The sequence below is a fragment of the Thunnus albacares genome, chromosome 21 (genome assembly GCF_914725855.1).
Source record: "Thunnus albacares chromosome 21, fThuAlb1.1, whole genome shotgun sequence".
Taxonomy (NCBI): Eukaryota; Metazoa; Chordata; class Actinopteri; order Scombriformes; family Scombridae; genus Thunnus; species Thunnus albacares.
In genome coordinates this window covers 25,313,364-25,327,858 of record NC_058126.1, presented here as the reverse complement: position 1 = coordinate 25,327,858, position 14,495 = coordinate 25,313,364, and the positions used below count along the sequence as shown (strand labels likewise).

Genomic DNA, 14,495 nt, shown 5'->3' with positions numbered 1-14,495 from the left:
AGCTGTGGAGAAAGTCCCGTCATGCCAGGTCTTGTGCTTGGTCCTGGACAGATGAGAGGTCCTAAAAGTGGTCCAAAAAATGGAACATTTGAACATTTACAGCAAACTCCCTCTGATGATGAAATAATGCTGTTTACTGGAAAACTAACTTGAGCTTTGGTACAAAATTTGCATCCCCCTTTTACAGTAATGAGCAAACATGCAGTAACAGTACAACACAGTAGTAAATGTGAAGTCATCAGTCGTGCATGGAGGGGAGAGTCTTTGAGTGGCTGAATGTGTAATCCACTGCTGAATGTCGTAAAGATTATAGGTGACACTTTTTTGAATAAATGAGTTATGACAGTATGAATAGTTATTTATGGTATTAATTCTAATGTAAAATTTCATTTTAGTTTTGAGCTCATGACATATTCAGCTGTCCTGCTGTGTTGCTGATGTAAACTGCTGGCTGCTGTTCAGAGAAAGTCACTATCGACTCTCTTATTAGACTCATACAGGAAGTGGGTCGGTGGTTGTGGTTACCAGTCATACTGTAGCACCTGGTTAAACCACACAAACACACATACACTCACTAGCTCACTGCTTCCTCACGCTATGGCTAATTACAAAGCAGACAGGCTGGTTTGTTGCTTGTCTCTCTCCATGTAGTCTATTAGAACCACACTAGTAATTAGACTTAGGCAGCCTAAAATGTTCACTCTCATTTGATCTTGTGTCCTGTTCCAATTTAGCTTAACGGATGTGAAAATACTGTAAGCCAAGAAAAGTAACTGAATGTTCTTAAGTACAATTTTGAGGAACTTGTACTTTACTTGAGCATTTCCTAGATCTGCTACTTTATACTTCTTCTCTACTGCAATTCAGAGGAAAGTATTTAACTTTTTATTCCACTAAATTCAGCCATGGTTATTAGTTACTTTTCAGATTAACATTTGACATAAAAAGCAGCAGCAACTAACAGTTATTTTCATTATCGATTAATGTCAGAAAATGGTCGATCACTGTTTCTCAAGGGCCAAAATACTGTGCTCAACTGTCCCAACCAACAGTCTATGAGTTGTTACCATTTCCGCTAAGAGGACATTTACCCCCTAAACAGGAAAGTCCAAAAAGTCCAAAAAATCCAAATGTCTGTATCAGAACTTCACTTTTGATACTTTAAGTGTATTTTGCTGCTAATACATCTGTACTTAAGTACAGATACTTGTAATGGAGTAGTTTAGTTCTTTTGGTATTTTTACAGAAGTAAAGGATTTGAGTACTTCTTCCATTGTATAGTACCTACTGTATGCACATGTAGATACAGTTATATTTGCTTTTATCTGTTGTTTGCTGTCATTGGAAAAACTTGCTTTAATTGATGTTTAAGTTTCTTTTCGCAGTTTTAGGTTAAGGACTATGTACCTTAGGCTTAGTGCTGTCACAATACCAAAATACCAATGATGATGGGTTTGAAACCATACCTAGTCATGAATTCAAATGCTGAATATTTTTTAACTGATCCTAAAAAGCAAAAACAGTCAGTTTCTACTCTTGCAAAAAGCGTGGTTTAACTGATCAAATGTGAATATAATGAATTTTGCAATCATATCAGTCTAAACCAAAACAACAAAAAAAAGATGAAAGAGAAAAGCTTGTATCAGATTAACCCTAACAGACACGTACACACAAAGGCTCTGGCTCTTTGGGTAGACTTTAGGGATTTCTGCTTTGGCTCGTCTAAACTGCAGCATTATTCTTCCTGTCATGTTCTTGCCTTATTGGCCTCTGGTTCATCACAAATCATGTTTATGCTTCATGTAAAGACACTGTAACTCCTTGGTCTGTCTCATAAATGATGCTGACGCCCACTGACGGGAACCTCTGTTCCAAAGCCAAAAGACACAGGGGGAGTGTTAACAGTGACGTGGTAAGTTTACAGAAATGACTGAAAACAGAAGATCGTGGAAGAGGTATTTTTTCTGCTACACCTCAACTTCCATGTGTCTGTCTTTCTGTGCCGCCATCCCTATCTCTGTCTCTGTCCCTTCGGCAGAGGGAACAGACAAGCTTGTTTGTGATGATTAATCCCACAACATTTCACCACAAAACCAATGGGAGTTTCATAGGATTCATATGTTTTCCTGTTTTTAAACACTGTTTTGATCCAAAGAATGTCATATTCATTCTCTGTGAAATTAGAGAAACTTCTCACAGCTTCCTCACAATCTTTTCATATCTCTTCAACATTTGAGTCAATTGTTTAGTGTGTTTTTTTGGCTGAAAGATTTTTTTCTAAGCCATGGAATTACTGGATAAGGATTCTACCCTCATCACTTACCAGAAATGATACAACCCTAACCCTAAGTATGCGTACTAGAATTTTTTAATTGCCTAAGCATTTTAAATGGTGAAGTACTAATGTGATAATGACCTGAGAAATCTGGAGCCAAGAGTCAATTACCATGGCTGAAAGCTAAAACCAGTAGGGTGGATTCACTGCCCACAACCATTGATGTGTATATACTAGTGCTTTCATCCACGCAGGAGTTCCCACGGGACTCCTCTAGTACAGTCTGTGCTGTGTACAAATCTACACCAAGCAGATTAGAAAGCCACCTAGTGAGTCCATGTAGAACAACGCTTACAAGGAATTAGTAAACCTCTAATATACTAAATCAAGTATACTTCTGTGAATAAGTATACTTGTGTTATCTACTTGCTTCTCTGTATTTGGGTCCAAGAGAGAATCAGAAGTTGCACTCGATATCAGATCTACCAGTTTGAGCTGCATTTGTTTCTGACACTGAGGTTTCTTTAGAAAATCATGACAGCTAACAAGTTAACCCATTAGCTGACAAGTTAACAGGACGGGGAATGCAGAATTGTAAATTAAGACTGTGTTCAGTGGCATTATCAGGTAACACCTCTTCAATACATTTAATTACATTTAGATTTTAGTGTTTTGGCATAATTTTGACTTTTTCTTGATTTTTTTTAATTTGTAGTTTCTATATAGAAAGGACAAAGGGAACCTATTAAGTTTAAGTACATGCCCAGTATACCTTTATGAAGTATATCCCTAGGACATATTGTACATCAAATGTAAACAGGTTTACAATGTGAAAGTGTGCAAAATGTATTTAACTCATACGCCAAAAGTGTAGGTACAAGTATAATACCAGTGTACTTTTCTGAAGTGTGTCCTTAGTATATACATAAAAGGTAAACTAAAGGTGTCTTAAAGTGTGCAAAAAATATTAACCTATGGTGGTATGTCAGAAGTTCAAGTTAGGGTATAAGCCCAGTCTAGTTTTCTGAAGTTCAAACTGAGTACGTACATCAAAGGTAAATGGTAAAGGTAAACTACAGATATACTGTCTGAAAGTGTGCTAAAAGTTTGAAAGTATGTCAGCAATTAGCTCCAAGGACAAACCCCAGTATAGCGGTATCCCAAAGTTTATCTCTAGTACAGACTTCGTAAGTGTATTTAGAGTACACATCTTAATTTTAATTTTAAAGTAGTATACTAACAGTATACTTAGACACACTTGTTTTTTGTAAGGGTGTGTATGCATGCAAATTTCTTTGTACAGGGCTGATTGTTTGGTGACATGACATAATCATAATCATGGTAACATTGGAATGGAACAACCAGTACGTTACCACAGTTTAACCAGCTTACATCTCAATGTTTGTTGTACATAGTTCCCATGTTAAAGGCTCAAATTGTCACCCAGTGAGAAGCATATACAACAGATTTATGTTCCCTATACAAAAGAATATTTGTCTGTGAGACCACCAGTTAATTACAATAGTTGGTCACACAAACCATGAGCCAATCATCAAAAAGGAGCCACACAATCATTGGGCCGCAGTGTTTAAATCTGGAGAGTTACATGCTGGGTCAGCATGCCAGCTGTAATTATATAATTGCAAAGGTTCATGGATGCTCATGAGAGTGCAAATTCCACTGTAAGAATCATGCAGAAGGCCTTAGGATGCAATACCACTAGCCAAAACTGTAGCTCTATTGATCAGTTTGCTTCAAAAAATATAAAAGCTATTAGTTGTCAAGCTGAAATGACACCTGACGCTAACATTTCATCTCCTTTGTCTTCTAGAATGAACTGTGGATGTGCATCAACTCTACACTTCCAGGTGAGGAAAAAGTGCTAATATTACATCCAGTAAGTGTAACATTTTAAAATGTCTGACTTTGGAACCTCCTAGTGGTAGTATGATTTTAGACCTATCCTCATGGACCAAACTTGGGAACACTTCAGGTAAATGGGCAGTACACAACACATTGACTGCACACATTTTCAGAGGGATTTTCTCATTTTTCCACAGAAGTATTTAAACAAGAGTCTACAGTCATGTTAGCAGCTCTGTGAGGCAGTACAGTGGTGTTTTCAGCTAAATGCTCAATTCACCTGGCTAACATGCTGATAATGATAATGCTAACATTTTAATGTTTAGTAAGTGTAATTTAGACCATGTTCACCATCTTAGTTTTGCGCGTTAGCTTGCTAAAATTTATTAATTAGCACTAACACAAAATACAGCTGATGTCATTAGTTTCTGTTGATATTTGGTCATAAACCAAAGTATTAGACAAAAAATGAAATTTAGATTTTGTATTTCCCTCAGCTCTACATATGGTTTCAGCCTCTTTAAGCTTATGGCTTAGCTTTTGGCTTTATGACGCACAAACTTTACTGTTTTAGTTCAGTCTCACGACTCTCATCAACCTCATTTCCAACAGCTGCAGGCAGCTGTTTAACAGAAAATCTCTGTTATACGCTACCTGCCCAGCAGCAAACAGCTGACAGACAAAGTTAGCGACTAGCTAGTGAACACAGTGGAGCATTTAGCAGCTAAAGGGCTAGATGTACTTCTCAATTGCTCCATGTCTGCTGGATGTATGAACAGGAAAGCGTTTGCTGCCACATTCACCTACCCTCATGTTGGTTTTTTAGATGGTTTTAGTGCGGTGATTGACTATCCAGATGTTTTCATTATCTAATGTATTCCAATGTTCTTCTTAGACTGTCTTTGTAAAGTCTAATAGATTGCTTGATCAAACTGAAAACATAGGGTGGAAGGTTTTTTCCAATGCATTCCTGACTAAGTGTCCATCATATTTATGTAACTAAACAGAATGTTCATGCCGTAAATCAAAAGTGCACTTTGACTCTAGAAATTACATTAAACATGACATTCAACCTAAGCTGTATCTACTGTGTGTATCTGGTTGCATGAGAAGAAATGGTAGCTAGTGAACCTGTTAAAGCTTTGAGGAGAGCTGGCCCTGACTCGAGCAGAAAGCAGGCAGTGGATCAAAGGCCTAAATCCTGCTCCCTCTGCTTGGAACAAATGTACCTGTCAGAAGCTTAATAGCCTCCAGATTCGGAGGTATTGTTATTCTTACCTTTTTGTACCCACTAAACACTGGCGTCCAGACAGCCTCAGGAGACTGTAAAGATTTAACCTGTTAAGGAAAAAGCCTCCCTCAGATCCTCGCAGACTGCGAGATATCATCGATTCTCTGATGCTCACTGCATTCCAGGAGCTTTTAGGGATTTACTCTGTTGATGTAACCACTTCCTCCCAACAACTTCAATTAATGATTACCTTCATTTCTCAAAATGCCTTTCCACAAGTCTTGCAAAATGAGGTGTGTACTTTGGTTTTGGGGTCATGATGACATATGAGTTTAGTACAAAAAGGAAAATAAAAATGCAGTGCTTTTTTTTTAAGTAACAGACAGAACAAAAACATAACCCCATATGTGGAGGTGATAATAATAGCTAGTGTTAGCCCAGTAAATATAGGTCTACCTCAACTGTACAAGCCAACATCCATAAATTAACAACTGTACAGTATACATATGACATTAAGTTGACTCTGTGGTGTTTGATTTATCTCCAGGAGTGTCCAGGAAGTCAGACGGCTGGGTGGGGCTGGGCTGCTGTGAGCTGGCTATCTCATCTGAGTGTCGCAGGGAATGCAAACAGGTGAGACATAGTCACCAAAGTATATGTCCAGCTTTCTTTTTAAGAAGGACTGCCGTAAAGTTAGTTTCAAACCTTTATTCATGTGCAATGTAGACCCACTGTGATGTGTTTACTGTTCTGTTTACTAGCTTTATTTAATTTCTTTTCTCCGTAGGCATCGTCCAAAAATGACATAACAAAAGTATGCAAAAAAGTCACAGAGGTAAGTCCAAGAGTTGCAGAGAAGTAACATAAAGGCACAGGTTAACTGGCTCTGTCAACTATATTTCACAACAGTAACCATTTAAAGAAATGTACAGAATGAGAGAGTGCAGTAAAGTGTAGGATAGACCCAAGATCTCTTATAATAACATAACTTAATAAAAATAAGTATAAATGGAAATATACATAAAGGAGAGATACTCCCAATCTCTACAATATTAAACAAGATTTTTTCATTAATACAAGAACATATTAAACTTAATGAAAGATCTAGAGCAGTGATTCCCAACCTGCCATCTCTAGATTAATCTGAGCAGTCACACAATGATAAAAAGAAATGTGTTTCACAAAATCATGTTTAGTTTTTTGCAGCTTTTGCAATTTCTCCTTTATCTACTTGATACTTTCATCTCTTCATGCCTCTAACAATCCTTCAGATCAAACAATCTGAGATGGAAAAATCAGTCTTTGAACTGTGCGTGATTCATGTCTCAGCTAATGCCAATAGCCTGTGATGTGGGGTCACGATCAGATATTGCCTCATTTTAAGCAATCGCTAGGCAAAGCGGTCGGGGAGCCACTGAGGCAGAGCTTTAATATGCATTTTGTTTTCTACTATGTTAAAACAGTGAATGAGTTTTGATGCCAGTATCACCTCCACTTTCCTCTTCTTGTTCTAGAACTCCCTCTACAGCTGTATCACCAAAAATGAAAGTAAGTTGTTACCGACAAACACACTCAAGATGAACAGTGAGGAAGCCAACAGTTGCAAACATTGATCTCATCTCTTCTTCCAGCCAATAAATAAATAAACCGCTGACCACTCCATTCTGTCTCTGTTTGGTTTTCTTGCACTCTTACACATATTACACATAATAACACACAACACGCACAGATGTACACACACACACACACACATAACCATAGGACCGAAAAGTATATTGACGTCACTAATTGTTGTGTTTGTGTGCGTGTGGTCCTCCAGTGGGCTCCACATGCTGCAGCTATGCAGGGCGTCACACCACCTGTAGGGAGTACTGCCAGGCCATCTTCAGGACCGACTCAACCCCCACCGTGTCGCAGATCAACGCCGTCAGAGAGTACTGTCAGAGCCACGGCGCTCAGCTGCTCAGCTGCGTCAGCAACTTCACCAAGTCCTACCCAATACGCAGCCCCATAGACAGTAAGTCCATCTACACTTGCACTCTTTTCTACTGCAGGAACTTAATTCATCACTCAAATGCTATTTTTCTTCATGGCAGTAGTTGGTGGAGCTCTTTTAACATCAGATGCAGCAGGAATTTAAAAAAAAAAAATCACAAAAAATCACAAATCTTTCATGACTGATTCAACAATTCATGTTCACCTGAGCTTTCAGACTGTAGCAATTATTGTTAACTAGTTTTATTATTATTATTAGAGCTGCATGATTCGTTTTCACTCAGAAGTGAGATCGCAATTTCCCCCCATGTTTCTAACAGAAAAAATATTTATTGCATTCCATATTGTCCATAAGTACTATGATTATTACCAGTAAATGTCACCGCTTTTTAAACATACAGCCCATAACCAAATGCATGAAATGCAAAATTAACAACTGAGTTTCTTGTATTTAGAACATCAGAACAAGAAGTGTGTTCGTGTGTGTGTGTAAAAAAGCTATGACAAGATAAAAATGATGACTGTAATACACAGCTCATCTGCAGCCTTTCAAAGTCTTTGATCCATGTTCACAATAAGGTCATTGCTGATAAAAAATTAAATGTCAGGCTTATGTATGACTCATAAATCTGCTGTGGACTTAAAATGATTTTTTTTTTTTTTTTTACATTTCTGCCTTTACTGGTGCTTGACACTTAATATTTATAGATAACATTCAAGCAGGTAGCACATCTGAAAATTAGTCAGAGGAATCCTTTGTTGTGCACAGTTAAGGTCATCCCTTCTGTAGTCTTCTTGGGCCTATATGAGAGGTTTATGACGCACAAACTGACGCACAAATGAACTGTATAAGGCTTTTCATTGTGTAGGTCTGTGTGCTTGGGTGAATAGGATTATCTTAAGGGATGTTACAAGTTGAGGTGAGAGATATTGACATGATCAGAGGAGGAGAATGGCTTCATACAGTAGCCTCCTCATTGATAACTATTGTACAGGATTTATGTTTGAAGCCACGTAAAAGCATAAACTGAATCATTACGGGGAGGAGCTGACATTTCACGCCCGTCTGCTGGAGTTCACACCACCAACCTGCGTCTCCATCTCCATTTAGAACAATGTTTCACAAGAGAGAACAGTCTTTCCGATAGCTCTGTTATAGTGACATTTCAAGTGTTTGTACAAATTAATGGTGTTGTATTTGCTCGTAATATAACATCTGCGCTGTTGACTTTCATCATCATTTTAAAGAAGTTCCACACAGTAGACTGCACAACATTTTACAGTACAAGCACAGTGTTTTTGCAGCAAGTGTGGAAACATTTTTATTTGTATTTGCTCTGCATCACTATCACTGAGTTTCTTTGATTGTGGATTTTGTTGTTTGTTGTCACGCTGAGCAACACACACTTGTCATTTGTTGAAACAGCTTAGGGTGAATCTTAGAGTGTGTGGTTTGATGCATCAAATCTTCCCGTCAGTGCAAATATGGCAGAATTGTTTTCATGTAAGAATGAGATTGCATACAGCAATTATCACAGTATGTCAGTCATTGTGGTATATTTATCATAATGTAGTGGTTTCTGAGTCAAGTCAGTTCAAGCAGTGAAAAAGATGTTAGATTTTTCTAATCAAGTGAATTAAATAAAATCCTGACAATTAAATATCACATTGATGCAAACATCCTTTAAATCCAATACTGGCATAACTCAGTCCTGATTACTAATATGGTCTAATACACAGAGAGGTATTAAAAGGTAGATACAGTATAGCAAAATCTCTACTGCTTGAGATTAGTATACATCATCATATCGCCCAAGACTATAAGTGAACTTTCATGATGTGATTACAGCACTGATCAGTCCCTCTCCCCCAGGTCTATACTGCTGTGACCGGGCAGAGGCTCCTCACTGCCAGGTGGCTTGCCGGCGAATCCTTCGCACCATGAGCACAGAGCACGAGATCATGGAGGGTTTGATTGAGGAGTGTGGCTCCCAGCCTCTCCCTCAGGACCCCATGTGGCAGTGTTTTCTAGGCAGCGCCCACCCCCCTTCCCCGACTGAAGAGGAGACCCCCCATCCAACCAAAATGGATCGTGCCAAAATGCACTGCTGCGCCAAGGCCAACACCACACTGTGCAGGTACAGAGAGAGCATAGGTTAAATATGAAATGTGTTAGTTGTTCATCTTGTTATAACTCAGACTCTTGACTCTGCTCTGACAGGGACATGTGTCATGACATCAGCTCCAACTGGGGCAGCCAGACGTTGCAGGACTTTGACCAGCTATGCGAGTACAACCCAGGGGAGACAGAGCTCATCAACTGCCTGGCTGATGTCAGAGAGCCCTGCCAGCTGGGCTGCAAGGACCTCACCTACTGCACCAACTTCAACAACAGGTCACACAACTTCAAAACCAGATACATGGCTACTTCCCTGCTAAGCTAACCTCCATATAAAATCAAATTGAAGATAAAAATAAATTGTAAAACAGAACAGATGGCTAAAACAGGAGAATAAATTACAGCGCAAACACACGTTGAATACAGCCAACTCCAGAACAACAGAAGTGGATAGGATCAGGGTGTTTTGAGTTCCAAATTTAGGAGAAAGATGACTAGCGCGTTGACTAGCTACATATCACAATCTCTTGACTTTGTGCTACATTATAAATTTATCAGAGAACTTCATTACAAAGTCAAGAGGTTGTGATATGTAGCACAACAAGCTAGTGAAGCTGTAAACACAACTGCAGTGGTGTCTGCCTTGCTAGGAACCTCTCTCCTTAGAGCTGCAATCTCTTTGGAGCCGTTTCTAAACAAACTCCAATAACCATGGTCTTCAGAGATGATGGAACATGTCACCCAGTGGAGCGCTGTGACTCATTGATGTGTTTTTAATCGTTTTTGGACAACTACAGAGGTCTACAACACAGAGGAATAAGATATATCAGGATTTGGATACACACACAATACTTCTTGGTAGATCTGTTCATTGTTGGTTTGTTGGCTCCAAACATGAGATTTCTTGACAAAAGAACAATGAAGAAAATTGGCAGCCCAATCCCTTAATCTGGAAACTGAAATTTCAAATACTTTCAGCTATTGCACTTCAAAAGATTTTAACTGCTTTAATACTTCAACTGACACCTCAGCAATCAGTGCTTGTTATTCAATCAGAAAATTCAAAGTATTTCAGTGTTTCAACTTTAACCGACACTTCAGCATTTTTATTAACTGGTGCTTTCCCAGGCAAAGAATTAACACCTTACTTCATTTTAACCTGTTTTTATCAATTTATTTTTATCGTCTCATTTATTTCTCAGTCTTTTAATTGTGTCTCTGAGCGCTGTGTGAGAATGCATCGCATCATGCTATATGGAAAGACCAGAGATAGAGAGCATGAACAAGAGACAGATTGATATTGAACCCAGCGTGACCCTGGAGTTATCGGTACCTCAGCATGTTTTACATACTGTCTACAGATTGGGCCATAGGCCAAATGGAACAGCTTCAAAGGCTGCACTGGGAAGTCACACTAACACACACACATAAAAACAAACTCATATATACTTCACACATACACACAGCGGTCTGCAGATCACCTGGTGAGCGAGCCAACCACAAAAGCTCACAGCCACTTGATACTGTAGAGCATTCTGGCAGGACTAGGTCATGTTTTTCACCAGAGAGTGAGTTTCTTTCATTGCACGAGATTCATTTCATTCAATCAACAGAATGTAAAATATGCATATAAAACATCCAGTTTGTTATAACAGTATGGTGTTAATTGCCTGTAAATGTAGTGATGTTTCATTGTAATGCAGATTTTTTAAAATTTGAACAATAAGTCACAGAAGCAGAAGAAGTCTTAGCCTGGATGGTGGCAGAAGCTAAACTGGAACTACACATTGCATATTTAGCTTATTGGATGTGTGCTTTATTTATTTAGATAGTTTTGTTGTTATGTGCTGAGATATTTTCCTTCAAAACTTCTGTCGCTACACAAATACAAATTGAAATCTCAGCTTGAGCCAATAAAAACCTTATGGTGGATCTGGAGGAAAATGAACAGGATCACTAAAATCATTAAGATTCATCCTCTGGGGATCTTGCATACCTGTACAAAATTCCATAGCAGTCCATCTTGTAGTTGTTGAGATATTTCAGTCTGGACCGTAGTGGCATGAGTGCCAAGTCCAGTTGCTTTCATCTCAAACCCTTTTGGATATACCATGACCTGGATGACTGAGAGTCTACACAGACATCACTAGAACCAAAATATCAAACTGCTCCTTTAACATCTGTAGCTTGAGAAAATAATATAAAATAGAAATATCTGTGAAAAATTGGAGACTGGATCTCAAATAGTGGCTGAACTTCAAACAACAAAGTGACTCTCCCACTGAAGTATCTGAATATATTCTTCAAATTACAAGTGAATGTACCCCTCGCTTTCTGTTATTTCTCATAAAAGAAGACCATTTGACAAATTGTGGTCTTAGATCACGATGGCATGGAGCTCATGCTGTGGCATTGTGGGATTTGAAGTTCAGGCAAACAAACTGTGTAAGGCTCTTTGATGGGTCCAGGAGAGCCTTGTATGGGTTTCTCCTCCCCTGAGGGGTTCAAACGCTGGGCTGTGTAGCCGGGAGCAGCATGGAAGACAAACACTGGTCTGGGGGTGGTGTTTCAGAGCAAAGGAGCATGGAGATAATAACTGTGTGTGTGTGTGTGTGTGTCTGTGTAAGACAAACAAAAGTTCTTGAACCTTAAATTAGAAACAAATCCATCATGTAAACCCTGATTTAGAGTATTGGGTCCAAAATTGGATGATATTAGACACACTCTTTGTACTGATCCAGTAACTCACTCATATACTCATTAATTAATTCTCATACATTCATTACGTCACAAATGATCACTGTATCTGCCCCCTAGTGGCTTTTATGAGGCATTGCAGTACTGTTTGACAAAACAGTGAATGAATACTCTCACTCTCAACCTCTGAATGCATGGCAGATATGACTCCATTAAAGGAGGCCACAAAGGCTCTGTTTATACCTGGTGTTACCATCCGTCTCAGGTGATCCGATCACAAGTAGACAGCTTAAAGTACGTCTGTTTACACCTGCCGTTAACAAGCATCTCCACAGGTGTCCTGAGTGACCGTTTGTGATCGGATCTCACTGACCCACTCCATTTGCAAATGAACACAGACATCGTTTCCATTCTCAAAGACCAAATGTCTTCATTATTAACCCGCGGGAGGACCGTGTGTCAACTTGTTTATAACATGTTTATATATATATATATATATATATACATATATATATATATATATATATATATAGAGAGAGAGAGAGAGAGAGCTTTATATGCGGTGATCTCCCCGCAGCTGTGTCTCTCCATTGAGAGAAGCTGTGCGCATTTACGCACGAGACACAGCAGCATGACTTCATTTATTATTGAAATCTCCGACAGGCCGACAGGATCAGTCAGGATCTGATGTTATTAATGTTCTGTTTCTTCTACACATCCAATAAGTCAGCTGTTACACACACAGTCCAGGTTCATAGAGTGAAACTGTTTGGAATAAAGCAGCCATCCTCCTGATAAATCCTGAGCTCATTATGTCAGCGACTGCAGTAAAACTAAAAACTGTAGTTATCAACTTGACAGGACAGAAGAAACTATCCAGCTACGTTTAGTGAAAAACAAGTTAGTTTCTGGTTTTGGTTTAATTTCTATTCTAATTGTTGATTTGAAGAAGGAAACTGGTTAGGGGAACGGGAAAAATAGGAAAAAACAGAAGGTGAATTCCCTTTTTTATTCACATGAAAAACAATAATTCATTTAGTCTGTTATCAAACAAGTTGAACAGCTTTGGACGGAGGGTCCTGTGTCTAGTCTGCCGGAAAATAGAGGACGTCAGTTGAGTAGGCGGTCCTTCAATGTGGTCCAGGATGCATTGCGTTTACACTACTAAGAGAATGTGGCCACAGTGATCGGCTCTCAATCCATCCTCAATGCATCTTGGGTGCGTTTACACCTGTATTTAGAGCTGTCCACTTGTGATTGGATCACCCTAGACGGATGTTAATACCAGGTGTAACCACGACCAAAAGGCTTGTGCAAGAAATTGTCAGATGCAGATCCTCAATTCAGATGTCGCATTATAGACATTTGGTAAATATTGTACCAGGTTAATGTATTAATCTATGTCTATACTTTGCATGATGAACAACATGGCCAGTAACATGAACATACAATAGAATGGATGTATTTATCTCTCAGCTAGGAGGTAGTGTTAAGCCTCTAGGAGCAGCACTGGGCTGTGAGGCGATTTTTGACACAGCGGTCACAAACACTCTGAAATGATTCTTTGTAGTATTAATGTTTGAGTCCAGCAAAAATGAAAAAGAGCAGTATCAGTAAATGATTTTGAAGCATGTGTGGGGGAGTCAGCAGGAAGTCAGCAGGCTTCTCTAATGTGCATGCTCTAACAGCTCAAAACACAGATTACACGCTTTCATGAGACAGACGAATGAATCAGTTCAGAGGATCATATATGACATTAACATGTGCAGCATCAAATAATCTGTTTGACAAAATACAACTAAGTCATAGATAGCAAAAACTCTCAGTGGTGCAGAAGGTTTTTAAATTGACATTAGTGTTATTTTAACCATCCAGTTTATCTGCTGCTGCTTTATATTACAGTAATGTTAATATAGCTTGCTAGTTTGGATAGTTGGAGCAGTCCAACTATCCAAACTAGCAAGCATGCACTCCCACTGTGTGTCATTTGTCCACAATTATTGTAATTAACACCATACAAGTTAAAGTTCTGCTTCATGCCCTGTCAGACTTTTAAAAGGAAGGCTTTTTCAGACGAGAGGAGACAGACGTGAGGAAGAATTGCAGGATGTGATGGTGTTGAAAGAAAAAACAAGGAGAAAGTAAAGAACTGATACAAGATTGAAAGAAAAAGTTTAAGGAGGAAAGAGAAACACGTAGAAGCAGCCCAGGAGACAGGTGATGGAGAGACACATGAACACATTCAAAGCAGGAAAACTGCAAGGAACTCACACATGTATCTAGTTGAATTACTGTTCTGCTAAATATTTTTGAAG

At 38.9% G+C, this 14,495-nt stretch overlaps 1 protein-coding gene across 1 annotated transcript in view; it reads left to right on the top strand.

Moving 5' to 3' along the window:
- reck (reversion-inducing-cysteine-rich protein with kazal motifs) overlaps positions 1 to 14,495 on the top strand; it is a 97,813-nt gene that overhangs the window by 35,584 nt on the left and 47,734 nt on the right. The window contains exons 4-10 of the mRNA XM_044339403.1: positions 4,107 to 4,143; positions 5,917 to 6,002; positions 6,157 to 6,204; positions 6,884 to 6,917; positions 7,189 to 7,386; positions 9,238 to 9,502; positions 9,586 to 9,759. Coding sequence (XP_044195338.1) covers positions 4,107 to 4,143; positions 5,917 to 6,002; positions 6,157 to 6,204; positions 6,884 to 6,917; positions 7,189 to 7,386; positions 9,238 to 9,502; positions 9,586 to 9,759 — 842 coding nt within the window. The remainder of the gene's footprint in view (positions 1 to 4,106; positions 4,144 to 5,916; positions 6,003 to 6,156; positions 6,205 to 6,883; positions 6,918 to 7,188; positions 7,387 to 9,237; positions 9,503 to 9,585; positions 9,760 to 14,495) is intronic.